Here is a 14,614-nt window from a genome sequence, read left to right as displayed (position 1 = left end):
ACAGCTTTTAAAATATATTTTAAATACTAGTAGTAGAGGTAACTTGGGCAGTTTCAATCTACTTACAGTACATATGGTGCGTAAACCCAAGTTTCCTGCTTGGAAACATGGGAGTCCTATTGGACTCTTAATGAACAAAAAGTCACTGTTCATTAATACCATTTGAGAATATCTCCCCTAGAATTTATTTCCATTTTATATAGCCATTTGTCAATTACTTTCTATTAAAAAAAAAAAGAAAACCAAGATGAAGGTAAAAAAATAATCTCCTTTTCGAAAACTTTTCTCAAAATTTCAGTGTGCAGTGGGGTGCACGTTTAATTTGTAACTCTCAACTGTTGGAATAAGAAATGGTAAAGGATGTTTGAGTTAGTCAACAGTTTTGAAAATCACCATTTTTAACAGGTTTTCTAGAAAATCTTCTACATGTGAAAAATAATGTTTGTCACTCTTACAACTTGATTTTGATTTGTATTTTCTAGCTTAATTATTTATCCACCCCCACCTGCAAAAGGAGGACTGGGAGTCACAAGAGAAGACCTAGAGTGCTTAGAATATGGAGAGTTTCTCAATGATGTCATTATTGATTTCTATCTTAAGTAAGTAATCAGAGCTTTAATTGTACCCTTCTTTATGTGACCTAATCTGGACTTGAACTACTGTAATGCTGGTCTCTAAATATGATACAATAATTTCTGAAGTAACAGCATGATGAATTTGTAAGTTGGACTCCTTGTAAAGATTTGTGTATTCTCAGCAGATTCAGCAGGTTCAATTGTTTCAGTTTCATTCCTCTTGTCCCTCTAAAGGGCTGTGATATCATCCAGACAGAATAGTGTGGGGAAAAAAGCCTCTTGGTGACCTCACAGAACAGAAAGTGCTGAGCAGGTTTAAGCAGGCACCTGAACAAAGTAGAGAGTCTGTACTAGTAGTTTATTTACTAAGCTCACATGAAATGAAGCATCCTTTCCTATTCCAGACAAGAGTTCAGGAATTCTGAAGTACAACTCCTGCAGAAAGCACTACAGCTAATTGTGGAAGCTTCTTGAGTTAGCTGTGCTTGGCCTACCTGCTTTGTGCCATCATCCTAAAGTTGTTTGTGAAAGCAAGTTTTCCAGAACCAGCATGGTGGAACGCAATTCTCTGAAGCCGAGATTTATTTTCCTTGTGCTGACTTAAACCTAAGCAGAATTCTGGCTCTTTTGAAGGCCATCTGCAAGAGTTCCATTTTGCTTGGCATGCAGTATGGCTGCTGTAACTGTGAGCAATCAGAAGCCAGTTAAAACTTGTTATCTAAAGGATAACAAAGACTAGAAACCTAACCCTAAAAATAAATTCAGAAGCATTATTAACCTGAGTGTGATAAGTCATTAAAATATTTGTGTTGTTTTGTTTTGTTTTTTTTTTTTTTGGGGGGGGGTGGGTGGGTGGGTATTGTTAGTTTTTTGGGGGGGTTTTGGTGGTTTGTTGTTGTTGTGGTTTTTTTTTCAAATCAGAAAGTAATGGTACTTTCTAGAAAAGGAATTTAATAATTTCCTTCTTTTTTGTTTGGTAGATACCTGTTGTTGGAAAAGGTGCCAAAACATCTTGCTGACCGCACACACATTTTTAGCAGTTTCTTCTATAAGTGCCTGACCAGGGCAGAAAAAAATTCTGAGGGGGATCTCAAAGTTCCGTAAGTTCATTTTAGACACTGTTATGTGCAGAAATAAGCTGACAGTCGATGCCACTTGGAAGATCTGCAGATCTTCTAGTTAGCACATTAAATAGCAATCATTGTTCTTCAAGGGGTTAGTGATTAAATGTTGTAACTCTCATTTTAAGCATATTGATGTTTTTCATTTAAATGTGCATGTGATTCATAATGAATGGGAATGAAAATGTTATCACGTTTCTCCAACTTTATCTGAACTTTCAGACAATTAATTTATGTATTTTGATCTTTTTATTCTATGCAGTTTTGCAAGGTATGCATAATTTCAAGATATTGCACTTCTAAAACTATTTTTAGATTTATCACATATTTCATTATACGTATTGATAATAAATTCTTGTCTGAAGTTTTAATAAGACTTTTTACACACCATGTTTGCACATTTGGTTTTTAACACTTGTGAACAATAGAATTGGAGAGTTTCACAGAAAAAGTATCATTAACAGCTCAAGAACCCTGTATCGCTTTGTGTTTCTAGCTAAGATTCTATAAAAACAATCTCTAGAACACTCTCCATTTCTTCTCAGTACTGATGTTTGAGAGTGGAACTTGCCCTGCCACTTCACTTACAGTGATGATCTGCCAGCAACTTTCATTCTGTTTTCATCATTCGTTTTATCGGAGTTGTGGGTTGTTTTGTTTTATTTCCCTCATCCTGTTTCTCCCTGAAGTGATTTTTCTTCTTTTATCCATTTTTATCTTCTTTTATTCCCCAGGTTTTTATTCTACTGACAAACTCGATGGCCACCTGCCCAAAGAGGTGTGCCATGTTGTGTGTGTTGCAGTCACTGCTAGGTGAAAGCTATTAAGGTCAAAAAGAATGCAACTTCTGTAATATTCTCAAAGATGTCTCAAAAATTCAGGGAGCTGTGCTTTAGAGAATGTCTTCCATCGTTTTCCTGTCTTCTGACCCTGAATGTTCTGAAGTGGAAACAAAACTATCCATGTTAAGGCTGCTGTTGTGGCTTGATCTGATTCCTCTAGCAAGGCTGGGCTGTGCATAACCTTCTTAAGGAACTGGAGTGGCACTCGTAATTCCCCATACTTCAAGGACTATAGCTGCTCCAGATCAAGAGATAGCTTTGGAAGTTCTGATTTTATGTTTGGGCTTAGATACTTATCTGGTGATTACAGGTGGTTTGGGTTTTTGTTTCTGTGGAGTTTTTTGATAAATGGATAGGGGAAATTGGGCTCTGTACTGTTGTAAATGAAATTAATTTCAGCTTAACATAAAGACCTTTTGCTTCCCTTTGTTTATGCTGCTTAGGCAGTAGATGAGAACCCTTTCTATAGGTGCTTTCCCCTTTCAATTCCCAGTACTTATAGAGTCATGTAGCAGAGGAAGCTTTTATGGCAAGTCTTCACTTAATGCTGGCCCATGCAGAGTCCCACTGCTTTTCCATTACTCATTTTCTCCTGTTCACCCTGCGCTGAGGTTACCTTTCTTAATTGCTGATCAAGATGGAATCAGAATGGGAATAGGGATGTCTCCTGAGTACAGTGATTTTTGCTTTCAGATGATACCGGAGCAAAGTTTCATAAACTGTTTGTTTCTATTTCAACTTGTGCAACCTAAGAAAGTTGAAAATATACATTTGGGTTTCTTCTTAATTTTTTATTATTCTCCTAGTTACCTGTCCTCATGCATTATGTCTGTAGGACTGGAAATGAAATGTGCTCCAGCACTTAAAGCTCAGGACTGGAGGGGGTCCAGTCCTGGCTTTGCTGCAGTTGTGTTGCATGACTGTATTTAGTGTTTTCCTTCAAAAGATAAGGTTGTTTAGATAGGCCTTCAAAGTGGTACTGTGAATTTTAATTAATGGATGTTGGTAAGTTGCTATAGATCTGTTTTATACTGGCTGGTGTTTAGATGAGATTTTTGCATTTTGTGGAGAAAATAATACTTACTGGTTAAGTAACTGCAAGAAATTCTTTCAATTCTATGGATGGATGGTTTTTTTTCCAGAAGAGTTTAAGGCAGTTCGCAAATGGCTTGTTAGTCACGTGGGCTTAACGGTGTGCAGATTTGTTTTTTTCTCTGTCAGAAAAATTTCAAGAGTAAGTGTAAAACCTATTGAGGGATTGGGGAAGATGTAGGAGTACTAATCCCCATGCTTTGCTTTAACTAAAAAAGAACAAATCTGAACAACAGTTGTCATTTGGTTTCTGCAGAGCAGCACAGAGAAGACACAGAAGAGTAAGAACGTGGACTCGTCATATAAACATCTTCAGTAAAGATTATATCTTTGTGCCTGTGAATGAGGAGTAAGTCTGTGCATTTTTCACACCTGATATTTAGAGATTTAAATATTTGAATGTTGTGATAGATTTATGCCCATAAGTTTGGATCACTGGAGATTAACACGAGTTCATTAGACTTTTGAAGTCACCTTCAGTAAACTTTGCATCTTTGTTTTTTGTTTTACTGAAAACTGCATTTATCATAGAATCATAGAATAGTTCTGTGATTCAGTTTTCAGTAAATAGGTGACTAAACAGAAAATCTAACTTTTGAAGAGACTTAAAAATTACTCATTCTACACCTGTTCTTCGAGATCTTCAAAATCTAATGATCTCGTGTGTTTTTTTTTTTTTAAATATCATTTGTGTGTCATTATAATGATTCCTGTGCACTAAAGTAATGTTTCTGTAAAGAAATTACAGCAACTCTCAGTGTTAATGGATTAGGAGTACTACTTCCAAGGTCTGTACCTTGGCCTGGTTGAATAACTGACCTGCAGATGGCAACTCCAGTAAAACTGAATAGTCATTGAGAGTTACATGTGCAAAACAGCTGCAGAAAGAGATGAGGCTAGAAGCATGCCCTGCCTTCAGTTATATTCAAAACTGGGATCAGTTATATTCAAAACTGGGATCAGTTATATTCAAAACTGGTTTCAGTTATATTCAAAACTGGAACCCACCCCTCCAGTGATGGTTTTGTTGTTTTGGGGTTTCTTCTAAGGAATTGATACTTAATTTTGCTGTTATGCCACAATACAAAGTAAAATGAATTAGAGGATAAGTATGAGATGCCATGAAGAAACATGGCAACAGTGGTTATGTGTCACAGAACAGTTGTCCATGAGCTCTCAATATTATAAAAACTTCTCATATCCTTTGCAGAACCAGATGTTACACTGTTTTGACGATTTTTTTCCCCCTCACTCCACTGCTGGGCAGGTCTCATTGGTACATTGCAGTTATCTGTTTTCCTCGGTTAGAAGAAGCTGTGTATGAGGAGTGTCCCCATCAGAGTTTATTATGTCACCAGCCACAACAGTCTCCACTTTGGTCAGAGAGTGACAACACTAGAACTGGTTCAATGTTGGCCATTCCTGGTAACTGCAAAGATGAAGAAGAAATGGTTGTTAACAAAAATTTATCCTCTGAAGGTAGGTAATCTTACATGGCTTGACATAACTTTCTTATGGTTCTAATCTTGTCTTAATCCATGAAGGAGTTATAAGATGTCTAAAAAAGCATCTTTCATGTCAAGATTGATGTAATTTGTTTTTGTATTACCATGCATAGCAAAGACTGTGCTTCATTCTTGTTGTCTGCAACTCTGGAAAATACTGGAAGGGACATGTAAAATCAGTGGCTCAAATCCCATCAAAAGTGGAAAGTTCTTGGATTTCAAGAGTTCTATCAGGAAGGCAAGCCCTCAGTAACTCTGCTATTTGAACATTCAGAAGTGAAGCAAAAATAGTTTATACTTCACTGTTGTATTTCAAATACTAATAATCTCAAATTTGAAAATGAAAATATTTCAGGTAGAAAATATTTTCTTAAGACTTTTTAATTTTGTTCTCTTGAGCTAGGTGGCAAGGAAATTGCTGCTTCTGCTTCAGTCCTGCATTCGGCTATTTCTAAAGTAAGTATCTTTTCTACTGACAGACAAAACAGGTATTGCTCTATTTCTAAAGGCTCTCAGAATTGACTAAGTGATTTTGCATCATCTTTCTTGCACCAGCTGCCATGCATGTGCAAGCACTTTGAATTAGCTCAAAGTCCTCCTTTGTCTAACTGTGTTGCATACGCTATGCTTTCATGTGTTTTTAAAAATTATTTTTTTAGTTTCTCTCTTTCTGAAATGGGAACCTCTCTGGCTTTACCTTTAAATCTATGGACATCTTGGAGTTTATAATTGCTGATGGTTTTTTAATATTATTTTTATTTTCTCCCAGATCTCCCTAAACAATTCCAAAAGACAGATTTGTAAAAGGTATGTATCTGTATTCACACTAAAATTGTATTATTATATTAAATTCTTGAGTAAGATATGTGTCATAAAGCCACAGCTGTAGGAACTTACCAATTTTTTTTCCACATTTGTTCAGATATTGATGCTCTTGTTAAGTTGTATTCAAACAAAATATTTGCTTCAGTTCTGTTGGTAATGAAAGACTACAATTTGTTGGTTTGTTGTTTTTGTTGTGTCCAGGCCTTGTATACTCATCTTAGACTCTTTGAAAGCTGCTTCTGTGCAGAAAACAGTTCAGGTTTTGAGAGAGTAAGTAACTACATTTTCTGTTTATTAGCAAGAGATGCTGCTGGTCATACTTCTATGCTCAAAATACTTTTTTCTATAAAGGTTTATATTTCTGATGCTAAAGGAAAATCCATAGTCACAACAAAGAAAATTGTAATAGTAATACAGAAGCTTGTGTGAAAAGCCTGTCTTTGTTCTGCTGCACAGATATAATGCCAAAAATTGTAAAGTGGACAGTCTTTCTGAAACTGCAAAAAAAAAAAAAAAAAAGAAGTAGAGGGAGTTTGGGGCACTTTTTTTTTTTTTAAATCCCCTTTGGTTCAGTAATAGAGGGTGTTTATAAGGGTAGAAAACCAGATTGTTTAAAATAAATTCTTTGAAAATTAATTTTCCAAAGGGCTGATCGTCATCTCTTTTTTTAATGGAGTTTACAGAATTAGTGTTAAATCCACTCCTATCTATGTACAAAAAAGTAGAAACTAGGCTGAAGCTGTCTAGAAGCTTGATGTGTCAGCATAGTTATATTGGAATAGTAGTATTTGTTTTGAAATGTGAGAGTAAAATACATATTCAGTCTTTTATGTGATAAGTATGTAAGTATTGGAAGAATGTCTTCAAAGTTTCACTGCTTTTACATACTCCTAATGACTAACATTTTTTTAAGTTGCTAATATTAAATTTTTGAAGCTAAACAGGTTTTTTCTTTTTGTTTTTTGTTGTGTTCACTTTTCTGAAAGGAACAAAAATCTGTAAACCAAATAGTACCTCCTCCTTGTAAAAGTAAATTATTCAAAATGCTAAGTGATGGTTAGGTGAGAATCAGAAATATTTGTGAAGCCACTTTTCCCTAGAGAGGCCTCCCCACTGTATGTGTCTTGGGAGGGAAAAAAAAATGCAGTTTTAAAAATTAATTTATTTTTTGTTTCTTTTCTAAATCTCTGTGGGATGTATTAACTTAGTGTTCCATGCTTTAAGCTGCTCCTGGCATTGAAATTCCAGAGAGGGTAGTTTACTGGAGTTCAGAGAGATCTTATGAAAAGTCAGAAAACAGGGGTGATTTGTGGAGTTGTGAGATCAGGGAATTTTGGGAAGCAGACCTCTTATTCCTTCAGTTTGCAGTTTTACTCTGGAAACAGTTTAAGGACACTGATGCAGGGGTTTCGTGACCTCTTGTTTCCTTGAGCTGATTTTTGTTATAAGGACTTCGGGCTTTTTAATAATCAAACACAAGTTCTGACTTAATGTGTGTATTTTTTATTCCCTAAAGTCAGATGTTATGTTTGATTTTTTTTATAAGCTCTGAGCCTTTGCAACTCTGACTAAAGTCAGCGGAAAAGTTTGTTGCCCTTGAAAATTAGACCCTTTCAATCCCATCTTCAAAATCTTCTGTAGGTACCTTGAAGTGGAATGGGAAGCTAAACGAAAAATGCATCGAGAATTCAGTAAATCAACAATGATTGACCTGTATCCCAGAGTGCCTAAACAAGATAACAGCAGTGATTGTGGGGTCTATTTGCTGCAATATGTGGAAAGCTTCTTTGAGGTACAAATAGAAACTATCTTCCCTTTTGCTCAAAATGAACTTAAACCCAAAAAAACTATTTCTGAGGGAAATAGCCAGATACAAAAGCCTGTGATGGTCAGCCTCAAAAGTGTTAAAGCCATTTGAGGAAGAGGAAATAAACCCCGTTCTTCAATAAAACCCATAGTGGCAGGGGTCTTCTAAGTGGAAAACAGTTTTTTATCTGAGTTTGTTGGCAGACATTTCTGACCTTGTAGTTTAATGTTGCTTTTATATTGACACACTCAATATCCCTAACTATTTGGATGTATTTGGGGTCTATTTAGTTTACCAATTTCTGGTCTATAGGTGTTAAAAAGGCATCTTTTCTGTGCATCTGGTCTTGCAGCCTCTAAAACTGTGGTCAGCTTGTGCATTGAGTGGCTCTGCGGCAGCAAATTCTGCAGAGAGAGGCGGGGTGGAATCCTTCAAAGGGAATCCACAGAGCACTCTTTCCTGTTCTGCATATACCTTTAAAAGACTGCAGATGCTGGACTTCAGGCATTTGTTTTTAGGGTGTCCCCAACTCCTCCTCCCTACGATCAGTGCATTGTCCTCTTTCTCTGTCCTTTGAATAGCTCTGCCGGTTTGATGCTTATACATGTGGTCCGTGGTCTGTCTGAGAGTCCTTAGTATGGAAAGCTGTGTAGGGCCTTGGGCAGTGGACAGATTTTTCTTCCATAGTAGAACAAATTGCCATTCCAAAGTGCTTGTACACTACTGCACACAGCATGGGAAATAAATGTGACGAATTGGAGGGCTGTCATCTTGTTGAGATCACAGGACATGGTGGGATAGCTGACATGACTGTAGTGCTGTGATGGGTGGATACAGGCTTTTTAGGGAAGACAGGCTGGGAGGATGAGGAGGTAGAGTTGCCCTTAGTACGAGAGAGCAGCTGGAATGCGTGAAGCTCTGCCTAGGGTTGAATGAGGGACCAATTGAGAGCTCCTTAAAGAACAAATTAATATGGGTGACAAAGTAGTGGGGGTCTACTGCAGGCCACCTGATCAGGAAGAACAAGTGTATGGCGCCTTTTACAGGCAGCTTAGAAGCAGCCTCACGTTCAAGGACCCTGGTCCCAGTAGGGGACTTTTAACAACCAAATTCTCCCCTTCTTTATGTCCTGCTAAAACTGCTAGCAGTGTTCTTACTTCTTTGTTGTCTCTAATCAGACAGACCAGGTCATGACAGAAAACCACATGCCTAAGGCAACAAAACCTCAGCATATTTATCTGCTGTATGCTTGGTCCTTCCCTTAAAGGTGGAAGCAAGGACAGGCAGCCTGGGTAGAGTACAGGGATGTTGTCTGGGAAGCTAGGGACCAGGTTAGGAAAGCTAAGGCCCAGTTAGAATTAAACTTGGCTAGGGATGTTAAGGATAACAGGAAGGGATTCTATAGGTACGTAGCAAATAAAAAAAAGACTGGGGACAGTGTAGGCCTCCTCCAGAAGCTATAGAGAGAACTGGCTACCCTGGATTTGGAGAAGGCTGAGGTTCCTAATGACTTCTTTGCCTCAGTCTTCACTGGCGAATGCTCTGACCACACCACCCAAGTCTTGGAAGGTAGACGCAGGGACTGTGAGAATGAAGACCTTGGGCCCACTGTAGGTGAGCATCTGGTTTGAGACCGTCTTAAAAACTTGAATGTGCACAAGTCCATGGGACCTGATGAAATCCATCTGCGGGTCCGGAAGGAGCTGGCGAATGAAGTTGCTAAGCTGCTGGCCATCATATTTGAAAAATCATGGCAGTCAGGTGAAGTTCCCGATGACTGGAAAAAGGGAAATATAACCCCCATTTTCAAGAAGGGGAAAATGCATGACCCAGGGAACTACAGACCATTCAGTCTCACCTCTGTGCCTGGCAAAATCTTGGAGCAGATTCTCCTGGAAGTCATGCTAAGGTACATGAAAAACAACCAGTTGCTTGGTGACAGCCAGCATGGCTTCACGAAGGGGAAATCCTGCCTGACCAATTTGGTGGCCTTCTATGATGGGGCTACGGAACTGATGGACAGAGGCAGAGCAGTTGATGTCATCTACCTGGACTTGTGCAAGTCCCACAAGACTCTGTCCCACATGACATCCTTGTCTCTAAATTGGAGAGACATCAATTGGATGGATGGACCACTCGGTAGATAAAGAACTGGCTGGATGGCCACATGCAAAGAGTTGTGGTCAATGGCTCAATGTCCAGCTGGAGACCAGTAACAAGTGGTGTCCCTCAGGGATCGGTGTTGGGACCGGTCTTGTTCAGCATCTTTGTCAGTGACATGGACAGTGGGATTGAGTGCGCCCTCAGCAAGTTTGCCAATGACACCAAGCTGTGTGGTTCGGTTGATATACTGGAGGGAAGGGAAGCCATCCTGAGGGACCTCAACAGAGAAGAGATTCAGAGCAGCCCTGCGGAGAAGAACTTGGGGGTGCTGGTTGATGAGGAAATGAATATGAGCCGGCAGTCTGCATTCGCAGCCCAGAAAGCCAACTGTGTCCTGGTCTGCATCAAAAGGAGTGTGACCAGCAGGTCGAAGGAGGTGATCCTGCCACTCTACTCTGCTCTTGTGAGACCTCACTTGGAGTATAGTTTGCAGTTCTGGTGTCCTCAACATAAAAAGGACATGGAAATGTTGGAACAAGTCCAGGGGAGGGCCACGAGGATGATCAGGGGACTGGAGCACCTCCTGTATGAAGACAGGCTGAGAAATTTGTGTCTGTTCAGCCTGGAGAAGAGAAGGCTGCATGGAGACCTCATAGCAGCCTTCCAGTATCTGAAGGGGGGCTATAGGGATGCTGGGAAGGCACTCTTCATTAGGGACTGTAGTGATAGGACAAGGGGTAATGGGTTAAAACTTACACAGGGGAAGTTTAGGTTGGATATAAGAAGGAAATTCTTTCCTGTTAGGGTGGTGAGGCGCTGGAATGGGTTGCCCAGAGTGGTTGTTAATGCTCCATCCCTGGCAGCATTCAGGGCCAGGTTGAACGAAGCCTTGGGTGAGATGGTATAGTGTGAAGTGTCCCTGCCCATGGCAGGGGGGTTGGAAGTAGATGATCTTAAGGTCCTTTCCAACCCTAACCTATGATTCTATAGTGCAATTGTATATGTGTGTGTTGTGACCAAAGTGCGTCTGTCCCTTGTTAGATACCTAATCATGTCTAACTTTATCAGAATTCATGCAACCTGCCTTGAATATGAGCTTATAAAGATACTGATGTATCTTTAAGAGAAGTGGTGATAACTTATTTGGTGTTTACCATGAGTAGCTTGTGGTAAGGGTGTGTATATATGTCATTACCATGGAGGAACTGGAATTTGACTTTGAAGTCTGTCACTGTCTCATGAAAATTTGTTTATGCCTCCATGGTCTCAGCAGTAATGGAAGGGTTTGAAATTTTCTTCAAAAGGTTGCTTTAGGAAATTCATGTTTTAAATATTCCTTTTTTGTTACCAGAATCCCATAGTTAACTTTGAAGAGCCACTGCATCTGGAGAAGTGGTTTCCTCGTCAGCTCATCAGAAGCAAAAGAGAAGAAATTCGGGACTTGATCTTGCAACTGCACTTTCAACAGCATAGTGGCAGCAGCAGCTAATAAATCAAATAAGCCATGCCTGTTGCCATGTTCCAGTTGCTGTATAAAGCAGCTGGAACTCTACTTAGCAGCATTTGGTCTCTTTCTGCCTTGCAAGTTAAAAAACAAAACAAAAGAACCAGAAGAAGTGTTTTGTTTGTTCAGTGTGTACTTATTTAATTTTTTTTTTTTTTCATTTGGGTAGTGTGGCCATAGAATGAATTGCGGGGGGGGGGGAAGGTTGTAGATAAAAGCGTAAATACGTAAGTTAAGCTAGTACATATGGATTGCTAATTGAATCTTTACTTGGAATATGAAAGCTGCATACACGTATGCACCACAAGGAGGTAAAAATGTTCATCTTTTGAAGCTTGCTTTTTACAATTCTGTATGAACATGGATGATTATATTATAGTCAGGCTTAAAGACAGGATTTTGACCCTATATTCTATCTCTTTTGATTTTGGATCCCATGCAGATATAGTGAATATGATGTATTGGTTTTATTTAAGGATCTAATATTGACTCTCTTCAGAGATGTATTTTTTGTTTTTGTTTCTGTTCTCAGAAGTAGTCTGTATGTGTCAGGATTTGAGGTTGATGAGTTTTAATTTTTTTTTTTTTATTTTTATTTTTTCTTCTCCCTAGCCTTTTCACCATGAAAAGTCATTTTCATGAGTGGAAAACATTTGCTTGAGAATGACTGTTAGAATCTTTCAAAGTCTAGAGTGGATTTATGAAAAAGATCTTATTTTTTTTCTTAGCAGTTTTTAGAAGAGATCTTGCTGTCAAATGCAATACATGTATGCAGTACATTTTTAATCCTATTCACCTTGATTTGGGGAGTTATTTTTATGAATCTTATTGCATCACTTGCATTAGACAGATAAGAAGGTTGTAACTCAACAACCTTAAAAGTTTGAGGTGTTTTACTGGAAAGTAAGGCAAATTAATTCAAAAAGGTCATTCTATTCTACATAATATGTCTTTAAGATACATAATTTGCACATAAGACATCAGGATTTATACTTTCCTCAGGAGAGTTGAGTAAAGATGTCTGAATATTTGAGTGTTTGAACTCAGACTTGATTTGATAAAGTAGCACAAGTTTATCATTGTCTAATATGTATTTATGAAGTTTTTTCCTCAAACAGCCATCATGTTAAACTTTAATAACATTTTGATGTGCACGCTTTTTTTCTGTAGTTACTACATGATAGAAGGTTACTGTTTTAACACGATGCTTTCTCACTGGGGAACACCCCATTGTAAGTAAACTTAAGTATTATCACATCCGTCATGAGGAGCATGTATCAGATAATTCCAAAGCCACCTGTGTCATAAACATATCTACAAAACCAAAACCCTTAAAGCTGAAATTAGGCTAGAGGGTTAAAATAAAAATTGAGGGCAATCCAAAGATGTGAACATTTTTACAGCATTGCGGAATTCTCAGGGCACTTTCCCTCAATATAAATCTGAAACCTAGCATTTGGAAAATCCAGTTATTACTTCAGGTTCTGTACAGTCATCCAGAAAACCCACCACCATTGTTTCTCAAACCAGGAAGCATTCTTTCTGGAGAAGAGAGACGATTTTAAAACAAAATAATTTGCTGAGCAGTTACCTTCTGTATAGCTGTGAGCAGCCTAGTGCAACTACTGTATATTTTTTGGTTTTGTTTCTACTTTAATTCTGTACTTTGTCACTATTCCCACACCATCTGTCCCTCTCAACCCAGAATTTTTGTGGGTTTCAGCACCTAAATCACTACATCAGCATTACTTACAGGGATAATTGGTGTATTTATTGTAAGACAGATGAAGAATAAAATGTGGAAATGTTTGCCCTTTCTCTATACCTTTTTAGTTATAAATATTTACGGTGTTTCCTTTTGAAAAATAGTTTGGTCTTTTTCTCATGGTAAAGTTAGTTTTTATCATAATTTGTTCTTTTTTAGATTGACTTGGTTTTAGGTATGTAAAAGCAAAATCCGTGTATAAACTTTTCTAAATTGGTTTTATACATTAAAGGATTGCCTTTGTAGATTTGTTAGATATGTGCTATGAAAATGCCAATACATTTGATATTAAAATTATATCCAGAAGTTGAATGTGATTCTTATCATTCTTCTCCCAGCTGCCATAAATAGCCAGTGAGCTAAGCAGAAGACAGGCCATTTTACTGCTTTTAAGGTATGTGTACGGTATGTGTACAGTATGTGTCTCAACCCAAATTTCTATCAAAGTGAGTGCCTTTTATCAGAGGCACTCATCTGTTGGCCAGACCCAGGCTCAAGAGAGGTGTGTTGCCCACCAGAGGCTAAGATCAGGGATGTTGCTGAGAGGCTTCCTGGTCTAGTAAGTCCCACTGACTATTACCCACTTCTAGTCATTCATGTGGGTGTTACTGACGTAGACAGCAGTAGCCCAGAAAACATTAAGGACTATAGAACCCTGGGAGAGGTGGTTAGGGGCTCTGGAGCTCAGATAGTTTTTTCATCAACCTCTGGGAGAAAGGGGAGGACCTTAAAAAGGCTAGGAGGACTTGGCAGGTTAATAAATGGTTAGAACAATGGTGCCATAGTCAGGGGTTTGGGCATTCAGAACATAGAACTCAATTTGGGAGGCCAGGTCTACTGGAGGCTGGTGGAGCTGGACGCGTTCTGGTAGGAGGCTTGCCAGACTGGTCAAAGATGCTTTAAACTAGATGTGTTGGGGGAGGGGGACATCATTCCACCCAACACTCCCAGTCAATTGCCAGCACCTGTAATAAATGCTCGGAATGATGTAGAGAGATTTCATCCACTCCAGCCAATGAGCTGGCTTCAGTTGGAGCTCAGCTCAGATGCCTCCATACAAAAGCCCATAGTATGGTGAACAAACAAGAGGAATTAGAGATGTGTGCACATCTATGGGGGATAAGATACGATAGGTATCACAGAAACATGGTGGGATGGCTCCTGTGACTGGAGTGTTGGAATAGAAGGTTACAGGCTCTTTAGAAAAGCCAGGCCTGGTAGGCAGGCAGGGGGAGTTGCCCTTTATGTTAGGGATAGGCTGGAGAGTATGGAACTCTGTCTGGGAACAGGTGATTAGTTAAGAGAGAGTTTGTGGCTCAGGGTTAAAGGGAATATAGCTATGGGAGACATTACTGTGGGGATCTGTTACAGACCGCCGATCAAGAGGACTCTGTGGATGAAGCACTCTATAGACAGATAGGAACAGCCTCACACTTGCAGGCCCTTGTGCTTATGGGGGATGTTGTCTGAGAAAC

The 14,614-nt window shown here is 38.9% G+C and overlaps 1 protein-coding gene across 1 annotated transcript in view; it reads left to right on the top strand.

Moving 5' to 3' along the window:
- The window catches only part of SENP7 (SUMO specific peptidase 7), a 39,427-nt gene extending 26,032 nt beyond the window's left edge, over window positions 1-13,395 (top strand). Inside the window, exons 15-23 of the mRNA XM_061454426.1 lie at window positions 483-599; window positions 1,556-1,675; window positions 3,887-3,979; window positions 4,898-5,109; window positions 5,539-5,591; window positions 5,905-5,942; window positions 6,162-6,230; window positions 7,602-7,752; window positions 11,222-13,395. Of these exons, the coding sequence (XP_061310410.1) occupies window positions 483-599; window positions 1,556-1,675; window positions 3,887-3,979; window positions 4,898-5,109; window positions 5,539-5,591; window positions 5,905-5,942; window positions 6,162-6,230; window positions 7,602-7,752; window positions 11,222-11,359 (991 nt within the window). The 3' untranslated portion in view covers window positions 11,360-13,395. The remainder of the gene's footprint in view (window positions 1-482; window positions 600-1,555; window positions 1,676-3,886; window positions 3,980-4,897; window positions 5,110-5,538; window positions 5,592-5,904; window positions 5,943-6,161; window positions 6,231-7,601; window positions 7,753-11,221) is intronic.
- The last annotated feature ends 1,219 nt before the right edge of the window (window positions 13,396-14,614 follow it).

The sequence above is a fragment of the Pezoporus flaviventris genome, unplaced genomic scaffold, assembly GCF_033815535.1.
Source record: "Pezoporus flaviventris isolate CSIRO_AGI_PZ_B2104156 unplaced genomic scaffold, CSIRO_AGI_Pfla_v1 ptg000015l, whole genome shotgun sequence".
Taxonomy (NCBI): domain Eukaryota; kingdom Metazoa; phylum Chordata; class Aves; order Psittaciformes; family Psittacidae; genus Pezoporus; species Pezoporus flaviventris.
The sequence above is the reverse complement of the archived record's forward strand: the minus strand, read 5'-3'. Positions and strand labels throughout refer to the sequence as shown.